At 44.6% G+C, this 25531-nt stretch overlaps 1 protein-coding gene across 1 annotated transcript in view; it reads left to right on the forward strand.

Annotated features, from left to right (window-relative positions):
- Nucleotides 1-25531, forward strand: part of DHODH (dihydroorotate dehydrogenase (quinone)) — a 149334-nt gene that overhangs the window by 93747 nt on the left and 30056 nt on the right. Inside the window, exon 8 of the mRNA XM_086945534.1 lies at nucleotides 10136-10295. Coding sequence (XP_086801660.1) covers nucleotides 10136-10295 — 160 coding nt within the window. The remainder of the gene's footprint in view (nucleotides 1-10135; nucleotides 10296-25531) is intronic.

Below are 25531 nucleotides of genomic sequence, written 5' to 3' on the forward strand. Positions count from 1 at the left end.
CGATTCCTCCTCCGATTCCATTGGTGCGGTCTCAGCGGGTGATCTTGTAGCCGTCTGGGATCGCTATGGCGATGTCGGGTGAGGAGGAGTCGATAAACCAGGTCTCTGTCAGGAAGGCGACATCCGGGGATGTTGTGTCGTGCAGGTCCCAGAGCTCGACTGCATGCTTGCGTGCGGAGCGGGTGTGCAGTAGTATGCATCGAAGGTGGTTGGTGTCTTTCTTGGAAGGTGGTTCATCAGGTCTGAGGCTGGTGTAGCTGCAGTTCCGGCAGGTGAAGGGGCAGTGTGTGCGTTTCGGGGCGGCCTTGAAGCAGGTGTGGCTCTGTCCAGAGCGTGCAGAGTGCTGGCGTTGTAGTGGTGGTGGTGGTCGTCGCGGCGGGTGCAGGGGCCAGGGGTTCTGGCGCTGGGCATGGTCGAGGCGCAGACGGGCTTGCCTTAGGCACGCCTTTAATGCGCCAGCTGCGCACGGCCGGCATATATGGGGAGGTGGGAGGGAGGAGCAACTGGGAGGCGGGAGGTGGAGGTAGCAAATGGGCAGTCAGGGGGGCGGGGCCCCAGGGGACGCAGCGGCGAGGGCGGTGAGGGACAACGAAGGTAACAAAAGGAAAAAGGGGCCGCTCGCAGTCGGATTTGGATTGTGCTGCCCTGCTGGACTTTGCCGTGTCGGAGGAGACCTGTCATTGCTTGGACCCTGGAACTGTGGCTGTGAGGTAGAACTCTGCTGGCTAGTAGGAGACCGGGACTGCGAGGCCCACCAGGCAGTGCGCTTCCTACATCTCGCACACCTGCCGCCTCTTCCCGTGTCTCCTCCCCTTCAGCCATTTTCCTGTACTTTAGGTGGAACAGGCGCAAAATGTTCAGAAGGAAACGTTTACTATTTTGAATGAACTGACAAAGATACCGGTCAAAATCGAAACAAAATTTGACAGCAACACCTTTCAACAGTATTTCTCAGAAAAAGTGCAAACGATTCTCTCTGAGATTAAAAATAATACAGTTAGTGGTTTTACTCCATTGCAGAATATTGCTGTCTCTCAAGAATGTATTATCTCACGCTTTCCTGAAATAAATCCTACCAAGCTTGAACAATTGATGAACAATATCAAATCTGGTTCTCCTGCCGACCCCTGTCCCCCTAGGATTTTCCGGGCGGCACGTCCTATCTTGGAGGAATATATCCTCTCGTTCCTCAATAGTTCACTGCAGAAGGGATACCTTCCACCTAGCCTTAAGGAGGCTCGGGTTAGACCTTTGTTAAAAAAACAGGAGCAGATTCAGCCAACCTAAAAAATTATCGACCGATCTCCCAACTACCATTTCTATCAAAAATCTTGGAGCAACACGTGCTGCAAGATCTATCCTCTCTTCTGGAGTCTCACAATCTGCTCCATGGACGTCAGGCGGGCTTTAGGGCACATCACAGCACCGAGTTAGTGATGCTCTCGGTGCTGGATGAGCTTAGAGGCATGGCTGACAGTAGGAAACCAAGCGCCCTGATACTTTTAGACCTGTCAGCGGCGTTTGACACTGTCAGCCATGACCTGCTCCTGGATAGAGTGGCCAGTTTGGGAATAAAAGGTGTAGCCTACAAGTGGCTAGAATCCTTCCTAACTGGGAGACAACTGGAGGATTCAACAGGGAGATGATCTCTCTAATGTAGGTATGGTGGAGTGTGGAGTCCCGCAGGGCTCAGCACTATCTCCACTACTTTTCAATCTTTACCTAAAACCCCTGATTGAGTCGTTAGTGCACATGGGCTGTCGAGTGTTTAATTACGCCGACGACACTCAATTGCTTTTTAGCATTGAGAACACTACTGAAGCCCAGGCGCATATGCTAGAGGTTCTTAGGTATACAGTCAGTTGGATGACTGCCAACCTACTGAAAATCAACCCTGAAAAGACAGAAGTCCTGGTGATATCTACAGGAACATCACCCTGGGGTGATGGATACTGGCCACAAGAACTTGGTCCCACTCCAATACCAGCAGCAAATGTAAAAAGTCTCGGCATAAAAATTGACAGTGATCTGTCAATGTCTGCCCAGATTTCTACTGTAGTTGGCGTGTGTATCGGTCTTATTAGGCAATTACGCAAACTTGTCCCTCTCCTTTCTCAGTCGATGCTCCGCCCGGTAGTGTCAGCCACGATTATATCACGATTGGACTATGGCAATGTCCTTTATTTAGGCCTGCCAAATAGTCTGATCAAGAAACTACAAGTGGTTTTGAACGATGTGGCTCGCCTGATTTTTAAGCTTCCCAGGAATGCTCATGCCTCCCCCCTATTACATACACTTCACTGGCTTCCGGTGAAGCAGAGGGTGGAATTCAAGAGCCTGTGCGTTGCACATAAGGCAATATACGGACAAGCACCGGTCTACATCAAGGATCGTCTGACGCGTTACAATCCGAAACGATCACTTAGATCCTCGGATGCTCAACTATTTCAAATTGGCAACAAAGGGTGGAAGATCCTTTTCCACACAAATCCCACAGCTGTGGAATAAGTTGCCAGATTTGCTTCGTAAGGAGGCCAATCTTCTACAGTTCAGAAAACAACTGAAAACAACATTATTCAGGGAAGCTTTTGGCCTTTTTTAACTATAAGATACTTTATTTCTTTGCTAGCCTGGAAAATTTGTTGTGTTTCTTGGTCTGAAAGCGTCTTGAGACCGGTGGGTGAGCTGGCGCTATACAAACTAAAGTAACAATAACAATAACAACCACTGCGCGATAGCGGGACGCGAGCGCGGGACGTAGTGCGGGACGTAGCGCGGGACGAAGCCTGGACAAAGGGCGGGCCCTCTGTGGCCCTCCGAGGCCTGTAGAGCCTGGACTGGGCCTGGACCCCTGACTTTTCTTCTTTTTTTTTTTTTTCGTATCCTGCTGCATTGCAAGTATATTGCCATTGATCCTTGCACCGGTACCTTTCTATCAACTATCGCCCCTTTGCTCATAAAAGACTGGATCATCTCTGTGAAACCTATTAACGTTAGGCACTGTTAATTGTCACTCATTTTGGTAGTAATTCGATCCTATATTTTATCGCCATCTGCCATTTTTTTGTTAAAAGCCATGTCTACCCGTGAGACACGCAGCCAGGCTGCGGCAGGTGCAAAAACAAAAAAATTAACAGGCACTTTGGACAATTTTATTCTTCGCACCAATTCTCTAATTGACCAGGGAATAGTCCTTATGGAAAGGAGGGTCTCGCTGGACCTTGTTCAATATAGCCTCAGCGCGCACCCCGATCAAAGCCCTAAGTAATTCTGATCCCCATCCTATGCACAGATGTTAGGTCTCACACCCCAACTAGTACCCAATTAACTCTCTTTGACCCTCCACCCTTGACTGCCCCAATCTCGACTCCTCCTTTGGTCAACAGTTTAATATCAATACCAGTTGTAGTTCACCATGAGAACAATCAAACCCAAAGGGGTATTTTGGAAGGTGCAATCCCCAAAACAAATCAAACAACCCACAAGGTCAATACTGTCAACCTAGTCTCTAAAGAGATGTTGGGACGTAATGATGGTATGGCAGGCGCAAGTAGCACCATTGAAGAGGGGAGGGACCAATTGTGTCACAACGCAGGGAGAGACAAGGCTCAACGTGTATCCCACCCCTTACCAACGGGTATTCCAGACAATACAATTTCTAACAGTAGTTTGGTTAGCATTCCTGATGAAAGTAGTTGTGATGAATCCTCAGTGGATTTAGAGGATAGGAATGCTTCACTTTTGAACTCCCTATCTGATCTTATCAAGTCCCTACTTCTGCCCCTGGAAACTAGATTGCAGGGCATAGAACACCGGCTCCAGACCCTTCTCCTGGAACAACAACCCAAGGAAACTAACCATGTCCATAAGGCTTCAACTGTACCGCCTCCTGCTCGTAGTCTCCTGTCTAATTCTAAGAAGTATTCTGTAGGGGACAACCCCACCCCCAAGACCCGCCCACCCAAAATCCCTATCCCTAGGGGTAATAAAGTATGTTCTAATCAGCCATCTACCATTGCACCCATCAATCCTCAGAGTGCAACCGACTCTATTATTTCAGCCAGTAAACCCTCCTTACCCCATCCTGAGAAGCCGAATCCACGCCGGAACATCAGTTTACCACCAGACGCCTGTCCCTATGTGATAGTTTTGACAGGCGTCCCTGAACTTACCCCTGCTACTTATGAACCTTTCTGGGCACTTAAAAACAAAGTTTGTCATTGGTTAGACAGAAACTTTCCTCCGCCTCCCAAAATCAATAATAAAATGCTCATGGTGGAGAGAGCTCCTTGGGTAGGTGAGAATAAGAAAAGTTTAAAGGGAGATTGTGTTGTTGTTACATTTGAGGACCTGCGATTGGTGGAGCATATTTGCTCTGGTCCCCCATGTAACAACAACACTACGATTATGGTTAAACCCCTGTCATACTTCTATATGTCTACGGAACATCAGGACAATAGGTGGAGTTGGTTGAGGTCTTCCATCAGTGGGAGAGGGAGGAATAGGCTGGAGCCCCTGAACTATCAGAATTCCACTAATTGGGGTGGGAATGATGAGGAAGGTTGGAACCTAGTACGAAGAAGAGTAGGGAGGCCCATCTCAGGTGGCCAACAGTTCAATGGGAAATGGTTAGGCCTACAGTTTAACTATCCTTTATTCCCCTGTTATAATCGCTACAGTGGATTGGAAGGGGTGGACTGAGTCCCAATCCAGTCCCCTGGACAATTTGGGAAGAGAGTGGTGCCTGTTCCCCCTGGGGTACGTAATAAAACTAGTAGGGATGGTCTAGTTAGTATGGGAACCACTAGTCCTGGTAGACGAGAAAAGGAACCCAGTACCTCAAACACATTGAAGGAACTATCCGCAGCCCCCACCTCCATTAATATTCTGTCTTGGAAAATAGCAGGTTTTAAAAAAAACCTTGTCAATCCTGATTGGAATGATTTTATTAATACATTCCATATATGCATGTTCCAAGAAACTTGGTGCCTGCTGCCACAATATAAAAATGGGTACTCAACCTACTTTATTCCCGCAGTCACGACGGGGAAAGGTCGTCCTTCTGGTGGCCTGCACATTTGGGTAAAGATAAATCTGAATTGCGTTGTCACTTCCCACAATACTGATTCTAACGACATTCTGCACATTTCCTTAAAGAGCTTAACCGGGAGTACTATCCTAGAACTCTTTTGTGTATATGCAAGAGGCCTACAGTGTGGCCTAATCTTGCCCACATTAGAGTTGCTAGATAGGAAGTTATCAGCCCTCCCTCCAAGATCTAAAATACTAGTGGGGGGGGGGGGGCTTCAATTGTACTTTTGAACCCCTGGACGATGAAGAGATATTGGGTTTTAACTCCGAGGATTGGAGACAGACTATACCACCCTTAGCCCTTGCTCCTATTAAGAAATGGACTGCCAGAGCAATCCAGCTAAATGCTCTGGTTTTAGATCACAACTTACGGGCCTTGAATGGGCGAACTGTCTCCGATCGTGATGGGGCAATGACCTTTAATAGACTAGGCTGCCCATCCCGAATCGACTATATCCTTCTGGACACTCAGTCATGGGTTAGTCTAGTCGATATGAAGGTTAGGCAATCAACAGATAGTGACCATAATCCATTATGTATGGAAATCCGCTGGGTAAACGGGATCAGCAAAAGTGGAAATCGCGAGTTAATCACTAAAGAGGTTTTCCCTTCAAATTGTAACCGTAAGTTAAAGTGGAATGTGGTTAGGTGCGAAGAGGGGAAACTCAATAGTATTAAAGAGCTAGTTTTGGCTGAAACTCGTAGCTTGGCATCTGTTGCTCTAGCAGCTCCTCATCCTCCTGGATCAAATTTACCTGTTGTGTATAGGAACCTAACTGATAAAATAGGAGAGTTATTTTCCAAGAGGTCACAGGGGACGTCCACGGTACAGCAAAAACCTAACAAGGGTAACCCCTGGTACACGGTAAACTGCAGGAATAAGAGGAAAGCTATTATGCTAGCCATAAAAAGTAAGGATCCCATAGCAGTGAGACTAGCCAGAAAAGACTACCATAGAAGCATAACATCAGCTAAGAAGGATTGGGAGGAGGAGCACTGGCAGGAGCTTAAGGCTGCAGCCTGTGGGAAAAACTCAATCATTTTTTTGGAAATTGATCAATGCTCTTGACAGAAGGGGGGCAGAGCCGATTTTAAATCACATCACTGAACACCAATGGTATTCCCATTTTTTTAATTTGTATTGTGAGGTCAGTGCCGAAGGTCACCCAAAATCCTCAGTTATGGTAATTGAGAGTGAGTCCAGCATAGAGCTGGGTATTAAGGAAGAGTCTTTCTCCCCTCGAGAAGTCCAGGACGCCATCCTAAAAATACTTCCAGGAAAGGCGGCTGGCCCAGATGGCCTGCCGGGGGACCTACTATTGCATGACCCCAAACTATGGTCAGACCTTATAGCCAGTTTAATGAATCTAATCCAGTCCGGCCACCCTGTACCTGAATCCTGGAAGGGCGCGGAGGTCATTACCATATACAAGAAAGGCAATAGAGAGGACCCTGCCAACTACAGACCAATAAGTCTAATTGACACCATCCAAAAAGTAGTTGGCAGGGTCATCCTAATCCGTACAGAGATATGGTTAATGGAAGAGGACATCTTGACCCACTTCCAGGCGGGGTTTAGGCGCAATGTAGGCGCCATGGACCAGGTTTTTCGATTCTGTGCAGTCTATTGGAAGTCAGTGTCTATTACCAAGGGTAGTTTATACCTGGCTTTCATAGACTTGAAAACAGCTTTCGATGTCATCCCACGTGCCAAACTTTGGGAGGTCCTCACGGATATGGGTTTCCCTAGTTATCTGTTGCAGTTTATTATTAAACTCCATGAAGAAAATTATGCAACTCCATGAAGAAAATTATGCAAGGATTCGGTGGGGGAATCGGGGTCAATTGACAAGGAGGGTCCCAGTCAATAGAGGGGTGCGGCAGGGTTGTGTGATGGCTCCGACCCTGTTCTCCCTCTTTATAAATGGGGTGGTGGACCATTTGAGGGAGGACCCAGCGGATGCCCCTGTCCTTGCCGGGGAGAAAACCCCCACACTCCTCTTTGCGGACGACACCCTCCTGATGTCTTAAAACCCCCAAGGGCCTGCAAAAACTGCTTGATCGTTTCAGTGTCTTCTGTAAAGACCGTGGGTTAACGGTGAACCCTGCGAAAATTAAGCTGATGGTATTGTCTGCTAAAAGAAACCGTAGGAAGGCTTATCTCTCTTTGAATGGGTCCCCTCTAGAGGTAGTGGACGAATTTGATTACCTTGGGGTTAGGCTCAGTAACAACATGAGCTGGGAATCCCATTTGTCCAAAATGGTTTTAGATCTCAAAAGGGTCTCTGGAGTAATACTAAAGAATCAGCGGCTTTCAATTAGTAGACCAATAGCCCCTGCCCTGGCAGTCTATGAGGGGAAAGCTCTAGCTTCGGCAGTTTACGGCTCTGAATTATGGGGCGCTGAGAACACCAAGGCATTGGTAATGGCATAGAATAAGTTTATGAGAGACATAGTCTCGCTTCCTCTCTCGACCCCTCTGAAACCACTATTTCTTGACATGGGCAAAAGATCGATCTCTGAAGTAGTTCAACTCCGACCCTTGCTATTCTGGGTGCGCCTTAGAAGGACCCTTGAATTAGCAAAATATGCTTTAGTGTTGGACAAGCTAATTAGTTTGAATGTTTCCAATAAAATAAAGTGGCTCAACAATCTAAAGAAGCTTGTGGTATCTATATGTCTGGGAGGATCCTGGGCCTCACAATCCCCCCCCCACCCAAACAAACTGTAAAAGAACTATATTGGGAGTGGGTAGAGGCCAAGGTCTTGCACAACTCAAACTGGGGTCCCTTAACGAACACATTTTTGTGAACACAAGCTCCTTGGAAAGTTAGAGCCATTTCTGGATTTCATCCAGACTCCCCGAGATAGAACGTTGTTCCTGTAATTAAGATATGGTATCCTTGCCCTCAAAAAATTTATGGAAGGGTGGAAGGTTAGGAGGGAACATGATCTAAAATGCCCAGGTTGCCCATGTCTGGAAGAATCTCTTGGCCACTTTTTGTTTGCATGTAAAGCTTACAAGCAGGCTAGAGTTAAATGGTTGAAGCCAGTTTGTAGGGAGTTAGGTGTCAGGGACCATAGATCAGCTCTCCGCATTATTTTAACCAACTCTACCTCTATGTTCATTGTCTGTGGGGTTGCTAAGTTTCTGGTGAGCGCCTGGTTTATTCGGTCAAAGCTCTTATCCCATACCTGTACAGATCCCCTCCAAGAATGAATTTTAATTATGCTGAGATTTCCCCCTCATCTCTTAAACTGTTTGTAATGATGTCATGTTTTTAGAAGGAATTGTAATACTCGATAAACCTTTTTATGTACTTTGTAGGTTTGTACTTTTATGATACATCTATCGAATAAAGTATTACAATATGATATTTTCCTATGAAGAGAAGTAAAAAAAGGGGCACCGAAACGAGGGGAAAATGAGTGGCACAGAGGGCAGATGGGCAAAAAAAAAACGAGTGGATTAGAGGGCAGAAGGGCACAAAAAACGAGGGGAAAACGAGTGGCACAGAGGGCAGAAGGTCCCAAAAAAAAAAGTGGAACAGAGGGCAGGAGGGCACAAAAAAGGAGTGCAACAGATGGCAAAAGGGGCACAAAAACGAGGAAAAAACGAGTGGCAATGAGGGCAGAAGGACACAAAAAACGAGGGAAAAACGCGTGACACAGAGGGTAGAAAGGCTAAAAAAACGAGTGGAACAGAAGGCAAAAGAGGCACAAAAACGAGTGGCACAGAAGGCAAAAAGGGCACAGAAATAACGGAAAAACGAGTAGCAGAGAGGCAAAATACAGAATACAGAAATAGAGGGGCATTTAATAACAGAAGGCAGAATGGGCGGAGAGGCACGGGGACAGCGAGGGGAACAGAAGGGATAACCGGGCAGGGACACAGGGCAGCAAGGGGTATAGAAGGAAAGATCGGGCAGAGAGAGCACGGGGACAGCGAGGGGAACAGAGGGAAGAAAAAGGGGCACGGACCACGTGCAGGCAGCGGGGGAAGACAGACAACCGCAGTCGCAGACACAGCAATGAAAATACAGGCAATACAATAAAAGCAATAAAGCGGAGGATGAGCAAACCTGCCTACCACTGGCCACCAGGGACGAGGTGCAGGTGGTAGCCTGCGGGTGGTGGAGCGCCTCGAACTTCCGCTACAGCGGAAGCTGGGGCAGGCAGACACAGGCGGTGCTGTGCGGAGGGGGAGTGACCTACCATTTAAACAGTATGCTGTACTCCTTCTGTAAGCCTGTAGAACAGTGTAAATATGGCAGCTATGGGACCTGCCTAGCTTCCTTGTTCACAAATAGACAGACCTCACATATGAGTACATGGGGCAGATTTGTAAAAATCTTAACCCTTTCCTAGCCCTGTACATCACCCTAGAGCTTCCAATCATTCCTTCGAGGACAGACAAGAGACTTGAATGTACTTACTGTGGAAGTAATAAGTACAGTACTAAGTGCACCATGTTGATTGCAGAAACAATCCATTTTAAATAGTCATGCAGGGTATTATTTTTTTTCCCCCATCAGTTTTCTTTTTTTGGCTCCTACACTTTGCATAGGGTGTTTTCAACTCCTTATGCAAGGCTTGTCACTGGAGGGTTTAGTGGTTACATAGATCAGATGCTCTTAATTCAGGACGTTGTCTGGATTGGCAAGTAATCTGCCTGCAACCAATAGGGAGTATTTCGCATGCACCTAAGCAGCAAAAAGCCTGAATTTGCTACCAATGTTTAAAAACTCAAAAATGAAAAATTCATTACATACCCCTCGGACTTTGCATCAGGGTGTTAAAATGAGAATTACAGTGACAAAACTGCTGTTCTCCGCCCTTCCTGGTATTATCACTTGCAACGTTAGTTCAATATTCACCACGAAAACAGCAAGCCTATTGCCTTTGCCAATGCTTGTTGAATAAGTAATGGATACAGGTATGTAGACCGCCAACTAATTTAATGCTTACCGTTTGTCATTCATTTTATTTGAGTATTTTTCATAAGTGCTTATGTGTCATTGTGTTGTTTTTGCATTGCTTTCAGGAAAGGTGCCTATAATTGGCGTTGGTGGAGTCCGCAGTGGCCAGGATGCCTTAGAAAAGATAAGAGCTGGAGCATCACTGGTCCAGTTATACACCGCCCTCACATATGAGGGTCCTCCCCTTGTGAGCAGAGTAAAACGGGAGTTGGAGGACTTGCTGAAGTAAGTGTGAGCTGGGATAACATTTCTGATAGGGAGAATTCGAACAAATAGCTAGTACCAATTACCATAGAAGTAAATTAGTTGCATTAATTTCATTTTTTTTATTTTGCTTTAACTCTTTACAATTGTTTATTACATATATCAAGATCACGGTTCTTATGTACAAATAGTATCACATCTAACAGAAGTGGTATCCATAGTATAGTAAACATCTCTATCTGATTCTATTTCATTCATAATAATTGCCATTGTTTAGTTTCTGTATCAAGTGATATTAGTGAATGTTGATTTGTAGTCGTCTTTTTTTTTTATATCCCAATTCACAGTTAGATTGTCCATGTGATTAGCCAGACATTTTTCCAAAGAGGTGAGTCATAGCAAAGATATTTGCCACTGATTATCTCCATTTGAAATCAATATAAGCATGTCATCTGCTTTCAGAAGTTGCCTAACGAACTTCTGTATGCAAACTTTGGCTTCGATTAGCGCCCTCTATATTGCTTCAGAACTAGTTGTATCAGTTTGAGACCACTGGTCTTCCAACTCTTTTAATTTCACCTCCCATGTCTTAAATTAATTTAATTGGGTCTCCTCCCCTTATATGACCAACAAAACATGCACATCATTCGGACCAAATTCAGTAGTCCTGTAACCTCCTTTCAGGATCTCTAAAAAATCTTCAAAAAACGATTTTCAGTTCTGTAACACTGGATGTAAAGCAGGTATGTATTTCTTTCACAAACCACCTTTTTATTTTTCTCGCTTGTATATCTAAAAAGTGGGTCTCCTGTACAAAAGCCACATCAGCCTTGAGCCAGCTTAGATGATCTAGAACTTTCCTCCTTTTATTAGGTTGTTCATTCTATTTATAATTCATGGTCTCATCGTGAGAACCCTTTCTGCAGATTCATTTATTTGTCTCCAAATTTTTAAAAACACAATTGGACAAAATATATACCATTAATAACATGCTTGGTATACTATTCTTTAAATGTCAGTTCTGCGTTGTAGGATCTTTGACCTCCGCCATGTTTCGTGGACCCCAGAGCACCTTTTTACAGTTTTCTTTCATAGAAAGCAGCAGTGTAAGAGTCTTTGTCCATGGATGCAATCATAGGGTCCATTCCTAATTCCTATCAGGTGTCTTTTTACCTGAATGTGCATAAAAAGGCTGTACAATATTAGAAGAGGACTGCATTGCAGCAACTAATATACCACCACACTTTGGATTTTGTTGGCAATCTGTGTCCACTGCACCTCAAAAATTGGACCTATCAGCCTACTTAAAAGCACAGAGGAATGCAGACAACCACGTAACAGATAGTTTAATGCCTCATTATAGGACAGTGGGTCAGGATAAGAGCGGCCTGGGCAGAGGCAATCTGAGGTGGTAGCCATCTTAGCCACCCCAAAGGTCACCTAATGAAAGAATTATAAAAAAAAGTGAACAAGTATAAATACGCAATTTGGTAAACAGGAATTAATGTTATATCTATGAACTGTTCATTTTGTAAAATAGTCAACAATGTACTACAAAATATAGTCCTGACCTAGACGAATTAAGTTCAGAGAATCAACTGATTTACCTCTTATATTGCCACACTCTCTCTGTGTAATAATAATACAACCGTAGTGGTAGTCTAGATACCATGTCTATTTCTTGGTTAAATTAATAATCCCATAATGACAAACAATACTTATCGCATGCCAAATATATTATACTTGGAGGTTGCATCCCTCCGGGTCTTTTTTTTTTGTTGCATGTAACATACAGTACATATACTTAAAATCTCCAAACTCTTATGTATTGACTTGCTAACTTTTTTGTCTTTCACTTATATTTTTTAACCACTGATCCCTCAATGCTCATCCCTCTCCAACAAACATCAGATTCCCTTTCTTTTAGTGTGTTGCATCATGAGCCTCTAGGTTCCTTGCAAAATCAGGAAGAATCCGTAGGGCTTCCCTTGTTGTTATTAGCCAATTATATGGATATTATCAGTTGAAATTATCTCAGAAAAAAGTAGTAATGAAGCAAATTCCATTAAATGACAACAACGCTCTGCTATTTTGCCCCAGTGATAAAACACAAACATACAGCAGCCAGGAATATGTCACGCTCTAGTCTTCTGCAATCAAGTGAGTAACTCGCTGAGTAATTGTACAGTAAAAGTTTACAGTAAAATAAAGTATTTATTTGCCTGAAAAATCAGTGTTTATTATTTTGTCCTCTAAAATGTATTAAAGTCACACTAAAAGCATTTCATCACAGTTTCTAGAAAAAGTAATCTTTAAGTTACATATATACATTTCAAACTTGACTTTGCCTGCTGTTTTTTTGTTTTCCGGGCTGGTGTAACTCCTTTTACTGTCTTCAACCAAGAAACAGGTTTCAGGTTTGTAACTAGTTAGTGTCCAAAGACAAATAGACGAAAGTGAACCTGAGCTCCCTCCAATTGCTTCATTTGCCTTGCAGTGTGCCTTCCCTTAGAGAATAACATATATCAATGCACCGGTGTACCTCTTCTCAGGTCTGTCATTTATTTCAATACCATTTGTCTGTGGAGATTCACATTAGGGATGGCAGCCTTCCCGGAGGTTGAACTGGTTAACATTTGTTTTTTTCCCAATTAAAAGGGCCAAGGGAACTAGTAGTTGAATAGACGGCAGGTCCTAATAACAATTAAATTAGCCTTCCACTGTAGAATCCAGATTTTAAAAGTTGTTGACACAGAGGTGAGTGTTATGGTTCATTTTCTTGCTTTATTTAAAGCGCAGCCAGAGAAAAAATATAATAAAACCGAGAAAGAATGAATATTGAATATTGGATTTATAGAGCGCATGGTTACCCTTGAGCGTCCCAGGGCTGTACCACTCGGGAACCCGTCCTGGCTTTCCCTGTGAGATGGTCCCTTTACTGGGCATCCCCAAGGTGCAGCCAGGCATCCCCGGTGGTGATGGGGCCGGATTGGAGATTAAGCAAGCTATTGCCCATAGTTGCAGTGTGGGACCCCATGGTTAGAGTGGCACCGAGGCGAGATTTATCGGGCCCGCTGACATTGGTCGGGAATTGAACCCTGGTCCCGGGCCGACCTCTGCCTCCAGGTCTGCCGCCTCTAACCGTTGAGCCACACTTCTCCACGAACTACTAAGCTTTGTCCTCAGTAACATAAAACACAACAGTTTCCAGAGCCCTTTATGTGTAGACCACAAGTATTATCTCCAGTGAACAATTAGTCCCTTTTAAGACCATACCGTGTCGGGTCCTACTTTTTAGGTAGAGCCTAGAGCTGTACATGCGCTGCTTGCTCAAATATTAGTAAGGGGGTTTTGAAAGTGCTACCCACAAGCTTTTCCCGGCCTCAAGCTTGTGTGCACACTCGCGTGTAACCACCATCTGCCCTTCTTATCTCTTTCTCCGCATCGCGGGCCATTACTTTCCCTTTCGCGGCCTTGTCACTTTCACGGCCGCGCGGCCATTGCTTGTTCTTAATGCAGAGCAGTAGCTGTAAAGCCTGGTAAAAAGAAAACTCGAGTCATGGAATTCCTCTATGATATAATAACATAGCTGTGGTTTTATATTCAGAGGTATGGCGCAGCGGCCAGGGCAGCTGACTCCGTACCACCTGGGCTCACGGTTCGATCCCAGCGTCAGGTTAGCCCAGCACCATGTGACTTGGCAATAGCTCGCTTAATCTCCCCGATGGCCCCCAGCCCCTTCACACCCTTAGGGGTAATTGTGCGCGCTTTACAAATACTGTTATACTGTTGGAGCTTTCTCACTTTTACATCATGGAAAATCCAGATTTTATTATAAGACCAGAGTCTCAAATAATGCATACTTCTTACTCAAGCAGATGCATTTTGCTACAGGCATATAATATAATGTTTTGAATATTGAAACCAAAGACTCCTTGGCCACTCCCAAAATGTCCTCCCAATTTAAAACCCAGGCGAAAAGCTTTCTTCGGGAAGGGTGGCCGCCGAACACTGAAATATCAAAACTAGCTTGCTTCACTTTTCCATTTGACCCATCCAGCAGGAGTTGCAGAAGAAACCAATAAATGAGGCTGTCTGAAGGAAATTATTAGCTTCAGGGCAAATGATCTGAGAGTTGACATATGATCCGCATACTATCTTAGTCAGCGAACAACGCACAGCTTTAGATGATTTGGAAAAGCTAAATATATAATAGAAGAAATTAGTTTTTTGTTCTTCTAGAAATGGAGAAAAGAACCCCCGAGGAAGTAAACTGTCCAGCAGACAAATCCAGAGCTTTCACATTAGACAACCTTGTGTAAGAAATAAGCACAAAATCATTATTACCTTTGCAGACAAACATTTTAGTGAAAGACACATTTTCTGGTCAAGTACAAAATATACTCGGAAACCAAGTGACATCCCATGGAACCATAAATTAAGGTAAAGGAGATATACTTGTCCTGGTGCTTTTAATACTCATCAAAGTAAGGGATGATCACCTAATATCTTTTTATCCGCCAAGTTATGTTGCAGGGAAACGGACAATGAGTGTTTCCTGTTCTATAGCACTTACCTGCAGCTGCTGTTGATCTTAAGAAACTTGCCACAACAGAGACGTGCGAAAATGGCATTGATATGTGATTCTATATACCAGCAGTCCCAGGAAGCCCATGCAGATTTATTGGCTCTCTTGGTGCCAGGGGCCCAGTAACCCTTGGTGGATCTAATGAAATCTGTGAAACACCTGGGCCCATTAAAACATGGCTAGCAATTTCCAGGCTACTAGTCTGGGGCTGCCTAATAGGAATGGTTTGTGAGACAGGCCTTCTGGGCTAATAAGATGATGATTGAAGAGGATAAGAAGAACACAAGTATCTGTGGACATCTAGAGGAGATCCAGATACCATATTTGAGTAGGCCCGAAAGCTATTAAGATTACCAGCAACCTCAATTCCTTCCTGAGTTTGGAAAGACAACAGTAGATCATTATGAAAGGAGAAAATGCTTAAGCAGACACCGATTCTAAAGATGAAGAAACACATAATTTTCCCAGGACATTAAATTTGGTCTCTAACTGTAAGAATTGTCTTGTAGTGGCTGGAAAATCGGGGTGTGATACTGTTCACTCGCATCTTTTCGATGATGTCCAAACCAATCTGCTTCACGTTTTTGAGAACTGTACTCTGCTTTGACTGGGATGTGGTGTTGGAGACAGATCTATTTTGCTATTTCTGATAAAACCTTTGAGCAAGTGCCTCTTAGATGGTTCCTGTATATTGCTGCACTTAGATGCCCCCCAACCAGACACACTTGCAGCATCAGAATTTGAGAAGATCTATCGAAAATTGAAGATGGGTCTGCCATTCCAGTAATGGAAATGTTCCAGCCACTATGAAGGTTCTTGCGTTGTTTCTAAATCCAAACAAATTGTGGTGTCTTTGTATGAAAGACTTGTGTAAGATTACAAACTTTTATGCCCTTCAAGGCTCGATAATGAAGGGAATCTGGGCAGATGGCTTGGACTGAAGTCGCCAGTAAACCCAGAATTCTTAACCAAAAAATGTGGGACAGTGTTGAGAAATGAGATTCCCTCTGAATCATTATTAACTTAGAAGTCGAGAGAGAATGAACGGGAATTGAAAACCTACAAACTCTAATAATTGAGCTGGGAGAAGGAAAGATTTCTCCTGGTTTAATACAGAACCCAGACTTTCCAGGAAGAAAATTGACTACTAAAGAAGTTGTAGAAGGATAGACTTGGTCTGATAGTAATACATCTTTGAGGTCCAAGCAGACCATCCAGTTTTGTGGTTGGAGGCAATCCATTATATGGAGAATGGTCGCCATTTTAAAATGAGTGCAAGTAGCAAAGAATTGCTGATAAAACCTATCACTCCCTGAATCAAGCTAGATAATTAATTTGTACCAGTAGAGCCTGTGCCCTCTTTGGCCTGTTGTTCTGCCATGCCATATCTCTCAGACACTGTCATTAAAACAAAGTTACACGCATTAGTTGGAAGTAATGCCCCTTAAGTGTCACTGAAAAATGGGCCGTGTCTAAGTCAGTTGACGCGAAAGAACAAGGGTGAACCTGAGGAGTTCACAGAGACCGCTTTGTGGGGTTCTTACAGTGTGAAGGTGAGCTTGGCGCAGAGCTGCAGCATGACTACAGGAACCCCAGCTAACATTTGCATTCTAAAAAATGAAGCGACAGTCGGCAAATAGCTGATAGGTGCACGATGTGTGGAAAGAGTTTAGATTTGTTTTTTAAAAGCATAACAACGGACCCTTACACAAGCAGCTTAACATTATGAAATAAAATAAAATAGCAATTTTCTCTGGCTGTACAGTAGCAAAAAAGAGGAGGAGATGACATGTTATTGTCTTAAATAGAACTCATTGTTCTCTAGTGATACTACTTGTAGTCCACAGTGGGGTTTCCGTTTAATGTTACTGAGGGAAAAGTTACTTTAGTCCTTGCTCTGTTTTGATATTTTTTTTCTGCTGCTGAAATGAAACCAGAAAGTGAGATATTATTCCTGGTGCATTGCCCAGCTATCAATTTAACAACCTCTATCTCCATAGGAACTCTATTATCAGATCACGCCCAGATAACAATACACTATGAGCTAGAAAAGGATGTAACCTGCCTCATTGGAACAGTAGTAATTGAATGAAATAACATTTTGTGACCCACTTCTGAAGTAGACAGTCGGAGAGATCCTTGAAAATTGTTTCAGAGAAAATGATAAAAACTGAACCAGCTTAGCTGCCAGATGGAATGCAGCAAAAGTAGTTAATAGGAGTGAATTTATGCTTCCCACAACTTTTTTCCATAGAGACAAAGCCCATAAAACAGAAATTGAGCAACACTTACCATCTCTAAAAGCGCAACACACATTAACTTGTTACTGTGTGACATACAGCAGTCTACTGAAGGCAAGGGGAAAATTAGATAATATTTTGGTAGATGAAATAACACTCTGTCCTAATCAATTATAAAACTATAATTATATTAACCAACTTTTTAGAAACAACCGTACAGTGATTACTTCATCACCAGACTAGCACAAGTATTTGACAATTATTATGCTACCCTATATTTAGCACCAAGACCTCCTTCCATACAGACTATGTGCCCAATGTTAGAGTCCTGGAAATACTGATTGAATTGCAGAGGTTCTAAAAGACCCCGAACCAACCCAAAAGGTCTTAACCAGCTCTGCAAAGCTTCCAAATATTATGGCTCCTGTTCTAGTTAGCTATTCACCATTCTGCTACAAAACATAAAAAAATATCTTATCTAAGCCATTCGCTTATTCAACTAATTTGGGGCAAATCGGGAAAGTTACAAAGACTATAATGGAATCCGAAACTATTTTGGTCCTAAAACCCCACGGAGACCCAACAGATTGTGGGTCCTATTTACTAATATCTATTTTGAACACAGATGTTAAGATTTAGTCAAAAACATTAACAACATACGTACAAAACGTATGTTCCTTGGTGTTGCATGCAGCCCAATCTGGATTCTTAAAAAGCAGGCAAGAGATGGACAACGTCCACCGGGGCTAGCCAAACAGTCATTGCGGACTAGGAGTGCGCAAACCACTCCTCTCTTGTAAGAGCAGAGAAGACCTGCCCCCGCAAAGCTTCGCAGAAGGAACAAAAACAATGATGATAACCTTGAGTTCTTATCATTGTAATTTGTTCTTTCTTTCACTGCACATTGGGGCGATGCTCCTCAGCCTTGGCTGCAGAGCCACCACTGCTGAAGATGCAGTTGTGCTACCATGTTATGTCTAAAACATTAGAAGCTGTTGCTGAACGAGCAAAGAAAACAGTGCACTATGTTATGTATTACAAGCAAAATGTTACGAAATGTAATGACAAACTACAACAAAGAGTTCCTGAATAACAAACAACTTGTACTGTGTGTTTCTAGAATGATGTTGCAACAACAAATGTATTATATGTGGCTACGCAGAGGCAGCCTAAAATGTCTAAGACTCAAAACTAAGGGAGAACCAAAGTGAGAATAGAGATTTAACCGCTTCGCCGCGGCGGCTTTTCCCGCTGTGCGCGGCATTTTTAAAAATCGCGCGTTACGTGACAAAGCCAGCTCGTCATCCGCGCAGCGCAGGTAACGCCCATGACGAGCTGGCTTTGTCATCCGCGTCGAAGGGGTTAATAGCCACTGAATCGTGTCAGTGTGATTAGGGCTCGCCTGCTGATGCGCTTCTGCGCATAGCTGGCAAAGCTCTATTGTGGCTTATCCAGAGTTTAACAAAAACACTAAGGTAGGGTAGGACCCGGGGGAATATTTAAAGACCCAACTCTGGGAACAGCCCCCACAGATACAGAACAACAAAAGAGTACCAGAGGGTCTGAGAGAGTGGTGGGTTTACAGTGTGCGGAAAACAGACAAACAACACAAGACCCCTAAACTGACCTATAAAACATGGTATTCAATGACAACCTAGATAGATGGTCAGAGATACCCATCAGTCACCACTTGGAACCGCCCTTCATCATTTGGGATTTTTCAAGACCATCTATACAGAGATGTTTTTTTCAGACAGAAAGAGACCAAGGTGTAAATAGATCTCTTCTACTGAACAAACAATAGTATGGTATACCACTACTCGAGACTGGTGAGTGGTCAAGTGTAGTGTGACTGAGGGAGTGCAGTGCAGAAAAAACTATGTGAAAAAATAAAATAAAAAGGTGTGTTTAAAATTGGATGAGGGAGCATAGAAGAAACTTTATTCGAATCATACTCACTCCGCCAATATTAAAAATTTGTTAAGACAGTTTGAGAAATGCGCTGTCTAGAAGTGGAACCAGGTCAACATGTTTCAGCAATATGTGGACACAATTGTCCTTGCTTTCTTCAGGACCTTACAACAAATGAATGCTACTGCAATTATAAAAGACAACTAAGAAACAAAGTTCACAGGCAAGTACAGAGATCACCTGCAGTCTCCAGGTGAAGAGTCTTGTCTGTTGCTTACAGCTTATGTCATTCACTAAAAAGGTCAGAACATAAAGGGTCAAATGTCAGAAAGACTGACTACACACACAAAAACTCACATGAAAACTAGGTCTAATAAGTATAGACCTTAGACTGAGTCAAACTAATAGTGCTGACTGTGGACACTCATAAAAAGTAGTGTGGTTAATTTACCATATCAGGATATATAAATTATATGCCAAATATATGAAAGAACATCTTACCATAGCTTGTAAGAAGTGAAGACCTCACCCCACCTGGCAATGGCTCAGGAGTAGAGTGAAGCACCACTCTGTAGGACACGTAAAAGAACGAGAACATATTTCTCCACAGTGTACAGAAACCCACATGATGAAAAGCCTTCAATTGACTAAATATGTAGAAGGAATTTAATCCGAAATAAAATACAAAGGTACAGGATATGGAGAGTCGTGTTAACCAACTCTGCATAGGTATTGTGAGCCTCCCGGAGATGGTTGCAGGATTAGCGTTACAAGATACCCCAGATGTAAAGCCTGTGTATCAAAAACAAGGTGCACGCTAATAGTAAGCCTGAGAACTCTCGCTTGACGTCTTATTCTCTGCGGCATGAAATCGTGGCACTCTTACCTAACCGTTGGTACTTCGTAGCCGGCGTCTGAACCGACTGGGGAGGCACCGGAGGATCTGGTCGTGTCTGGTTAAAAGGTGAATCCTGATTGGGAGAGGGAGTCACGTGGTAAGCTTAAGGCGCCCTGTTATTGGCTAGCTGCCGAGCGGGGATGTTACAACGCTCGTAGTTGGTGGATGGTGCGTTACCTAGGTGACCAATGTTTGTAAACATGTTTTCTATCCGATCGCGTCGGATTTCTCACCGCCCGCCTCTGCAGCTGTAGCGTAAACGGGATATTAGCGGGCGTGACCATCTTAGAAAACTCGGATGCAGCCAAAACGTGACGTCATTCCAATACTCCTCACAGCCACAGAAACGGGAGCGAGTTAAACCCACAAATGTGAGGGCTGTGCCATCGCAAAAGGGGGCTCGGGAGGATGTGATCAGACACGGCCGGGTACAGTGTAGAGTAATAAATGGTGTTTCTATACAATACATCTGGATAGTCTTGTTTTCCTCTCAGAACCATTTATAGAGGTTTGGATGGCAAATAGTGTTATTGACAGGGCTGGATAGTTATATTTTCTTCTAAAAGCCACTCATAGAGGGTCGGATGGCAGATGATGTTATTGACAGGGCTGGTGTGGAGAATGAGACTGCAGTAATAGGTCTGCTTACAAACTGGACCATGGAATTTCATCGTTCAGCCCATTACGGGGAGTGTCAAGCTTTAGGACCCATTTCTGTTCCTTCAAGAGGAGAAATTTCACTACATCCGCAGTGTGGGAAGGAATGAAGGGTTGTTCTAGCACTGTCCATTGAAATGCAGTTGAGGGATGATTTGCTTCTAGGAAATGTGTAGTGAGCTTAGTGGCCTGCCTTTTACAACGGATAGTACTCTTATGTTCAGATATCCTGATGCGTATTTTACGTGTGGTCATACCCACATATTTGTATCCACACGGGCACGTGATGAGATAGACCAGTCGTTCACTGTTGCAATTAGTGAATTTGATTTGTTTCCAAGGTCTCGGTGTTCCTATATCGACCTCAGTCGTTTTTCTAGTTTGTGGGCATGCCTGACATGAGCCACAAGGATGATGCCCTGTGACAGGAGGGAGGTCCCACAACGACCCCAGGACCCTAGGTTGTTCTTCACGGGATCTTGTGTGGACCAGCCTATCTCTCAGGTTAGGACCTCTCTTGAATGAGAACAGTGGATGTTGGAGAGTCAGACGTCCAGAGTTGAGAATTGGCCAGTGTTTTTTAACCGATTTCTGGATTTTATTGGAGAGGGTCCCAAACGTATGGACAAATGTGAGTCTCTCCATTGGACCTTTAGGTGTAGATGGTTCCAATAAGGCTGAACAATTATTATTCATGGCTCGTTTCATTGATTGTCGTACCAGCTTGGGTGGGTATTTGCGTGTGATAAGCTGATTACACAGGGTACTAGAATGTTCTTTGTATGCTGCAATGGTAGAACAGTTCCTTTGAACCCGCAAAAATTGTCCGAAGGGGGAGATTCTCCCTTAAGGATCTGGGGTGGTGGCTGTCAAATAACAGGAGTGAGTTCCTTGAAGTAGGTTTTCTATATAGTTCGGATTGTAGGCCATCCGGTGTGGCCACAATTAATAGATCAAGGAAAGCAAGGTTGTGGCCCCCTATCTCTATGTTGAACTTGAGAAAGGAATTCCTAGTATTGAGCCATTCAAGGAACTCAAGACAGCTCTCACTTGAGCCACGCCAGATCACCAGCACATCATCGATGTACCTTTTCCAAGTTTTCAAATGATCGATGTACGGATTACTGTCACTGAAGATATGTTGTTGCTCGAAGGAGTGAACAAATAGATTCGCTAGACTGGGGGCATAAACGCTCCCCATACTAGTGCCAGACACCTGCAGATAAATGTCATCCTCGAATCTAAAGAAATTCTGCTTCATGGCCGGGGTGGCACAGGCCATGATGAAGTGGACCGGTGTAATTATCCAGAGTTTAACCACCACTGGCGATTCCTTGCAGTGCATGTGCTTTTTAGGTCATTGCGCAAGCCCTAAAAAGCGCGTGCACAATGCCACCAGCCGCCTGCCTGCCTCACATTACCACATCAAAGGCAGCCCTCCCAGCGCATTTCTCACCTCCTAATTATTCACGGCCGGCCTGCCGTACTTTCAGTTTCACGGCCTGGTGTCTCCTTTTAAAACTTGTTTAACTTGTTTTACAGGGCTGCAGCCCCTTCCTTTTCTTGTTTTAATTATTTATTTTCGGCCCGGCCGCGCTGCCAATGCTCGTTTGCAAATGCCTTTGCCCTTCATCAAGGAACAGATCTTCGACCCAAATGTATTTACGGACTGCCTGAACTCTGCAGTCACTTTCCACGTCCCTTCATTATAAAGGGAATCTCAGTCTCCCTCCGTCTTCATTTCACTCGCATGAATATGCATTTCAGCACAGACATGCCAACCCAACGTCCAGGGAAAGTATGTAAATGCATTAATTTGTCTCACACGGAAGCTGGATGAGTGGATAATTTAGGGCAGCCATAACAAAAATCTTTATGTGACACTGCAGATCACTAGTAGACCCAAACAGATTTGACCATCTGCGTGAATGTCTTTGAATCCTAATTACACAGTATGCATAAAGGTAGAACGGTAAACATACAGCGAGCACTCCCAAATTATGCACACCTAAATATTCCAGGTACTGTGATGGTTCTCTATATAAATGAGAAATAAACAATACCTTGGTGGCAAAAGGCCTGTCTCAACGGCCATTGCCAAGCAGTCATAGAGAAAGGAGATCCTTTTAGGGCTGTGCTGGCCATGTATGAATCTCACAATCCACTGGACACACTGTTCATGAGAGTTCTAGAAAAGAACAAGGGTATTTTTTTTTTTCAAGTGCATGCTTTCTTTTGAAGGAAAGCTGCCTCTAGTACATTCTAGAACGTGTCATGCGTGGTATTTCTTCACCAGCTGCCCTTTATAAACCATGGTCTACCCATGTGACATAAAATGTCCTCGATGATTAACTTTCCTGTGTGTGTGGAGGGGGTGGGGACTAAAGCAACGGAGCAATGCTTATACCTGAAAAGGTTTATTTATAAGACCCGATTCTTGAAATTGAATGTGCTCTTCGCTATGGAACCGATGCAGCGATTGCGGGTGCTGAAGAAACATGGTCAAGTTTTTTTTCAGCCTCAACATCAGTCTGGGATCCAGTTTTTAATTTGCTTGTTTTTGCAGGTTTATATAGTGCAAATTCGACTCTACGGTATCAGAGCGCTTTACATGAGCGCCAGTTGCATTACAGATGGACACGTACATATTTTGGCATGGTGATTTGCCAGGAATCCGAGGATGCAGAGTCTTGCACTCAGACTCAAACCCGGCTCCCTAGCTTCAACGTCTGCTGCTGTGTCCGTTAGGCCACATCCTCTCCTGCAACATTAATGACTGTTTGTTAAACAGAAAATGTGATTCCGTGTCATGCTCAGAAGCGAGAATTATGCTCCTCTTTCTTCACTGTATTCATTACAGCAGCTTGCAAACCAACACGAAGTACCACCTTTCCTATGAACCTAAAGGAGAGGAAACCGGAAAAATTAAACCAATCACAGTCCACCAATGTTTTTATAATCCAGTGTTCCTCTCTATGCCCTTTCTTTCTTTGCTGCTCCAGCAGCCTTCTGATATGTGCCACTGTGTTATTTAATGATTTTTATTGCATGGATGTGTATTATTCACTGCTTGTTTTATTTACCAGGCGTGCTTGCTAGGTTTCTGTAATGAATCTGTAAATAAAATCCTTTTTGCTCTTTTCTCCAACTTTGTGTCAGGGTTGGAGGAAAATAGTATAGCTTAAGTAAGAAATGAGCGCAGTACAAGTTACAATAAAAAAAACGTCAATGGGTGTGGGTGCTCTGCCACACATTTCACGACGCAGGATTTCCTGCTGTGCTTGCCGCGCTGCGGGAGTGTGAGGTTCACAATTGGGCGGCGTGGAGTGCTAATTTCCTTGTGTTTGTCTGCACACTCCCCTGTCTGCCCCCAGGCCGTGCGCTTCATTATGGGAGGTGAAGGAGAGACCCTCTAATACTGCGGAGCCCCGTGTTGTAATCTGCAGGTTCAAGCTGGAACATTTCAAAAAGGGGGTGGGGTCGCACACCACTCACTCACCAGCGGGATCGCCCCTAAGGACTATGGTCAGTGTAGTTTAGTATTCCGCGATGTATCCATCTTCGCCATCCCTGGACACGTGTTTCGGGGTATTTACCCCTCATCAGCAGGGAATAGGCCATCTTCTTATCTTCTGGGGTTGCCGGTGGCTGCCAAATATTGCCAGGTCTAGTACCGCGCGGGTGCGGGGTCCCAGGCTCGTCAGCCCGCTTAAACATTTCAAAAAGGGGGTGGGGTCGCACACCACTCACTCACCAGCGGGATCGCCCCTAAGGACTATGGTTAGTGTAGTTTAGTATTCCGCGATGTATCCATCTTCGCCATCCCTGGACACGTGTTTCGGGGTATTTACCCCTCATCAGCAGGGAATAGGCCATCTTCTTATCTTCTGGGGTTGCCGGTGGCTGCCAAATATTGCCAGGCCTAGTACCACACGGGCGCGCGGGTGCGGGGTCCCAGGCTCGTCAGCCCGCTTAAACATTTCAAAAAGGGGGTGGGGTCGCACACCACTCACTCACCAGCGGGATCGCCCCTAAGGACTATGGTCAGTGTAGTTTAGTATTCCGCGATGTATCCATCTTCGCCATCCCTGGACACGTGTTTCGGGGTATTTACCCCTCCTCAGCAGGGAATAGGCCATCTTCTTATCTAATGGGGTTGCCGGTGGCTGCCAAATATTGCCAGGTCTAGTACCACACGGGCGCGCGGGTGCGGGGTCCCAGGCTCGTCAGCCCGCTTAAACATTTCAAAAAGGGGGTGGGGTCGCACACCACTCACTCACCAGCGGGATCGCCCCTAAGGACTATGGTCAGTGTAGTTTAGTATTCCGCGATGTATCCATCTTCGCCATCCCTGGACACGTGTTTCGGGGTATTTACCCCTCATCAGCAGGGAATAGGCCATCTTCTTATCTTCTGGGGTTGCCGGTGGCTGCCAAATATTGCCAGGTCTAGTACCACACGGGCGCGCGGGTGCGGGGTCCCAGGCTCGTCAGCCCGCTTAAACATTTCAAAAAGGGGGTGGGGTCGCACACCACTCACTCACCAGCGGGATCGCCCCTAAGGACTATGGTCAGTGTAGTTTAGTATTCCGCGATGTATCCATCTTCGCCATCCCTGGACACGTGTTTCGGGGTATTTACCCCTCATCAGCAGGGAATGGGCCATCTTCTTATCTTCTGGGGTTGCCGGTGGCTGCCAAATATTGCCAGGTCTAGTACCACACGGGCGCGCGGGTGCGGGGTCCCAGGCTCGTCAGCCCGCTTAAACATTTCAAAAAGGGGGTGGGGTCGCACACCCCTCACTCACCAGCGGGATCGCCCCTAAGGACTATGGTCAGTGTAGTTTAGTATTCCGCGATGTATCCATCTTCGCCATCCCTGGACACGTGTTTCGGGGTATTTACCCCTCATCAGCAGGGAATAGGCCATCTTCTTATCTTCTGGGGTTGCCGGTGGCTGCCAAA

Source organism: Lissotriton vulgaris, chromosome 12, assembly GCF_964263255.1.
Source record: "Lissotriton vulgaris chromosome 12, aLisVul1.2, whole genome shotgun sequence".
Lineage (NCBI taxonomy): Eukaryota > Metazoa > Chordata > Amphibia > Caudata > Salamandridae > Lissotriton > Lissotriton vulgaris.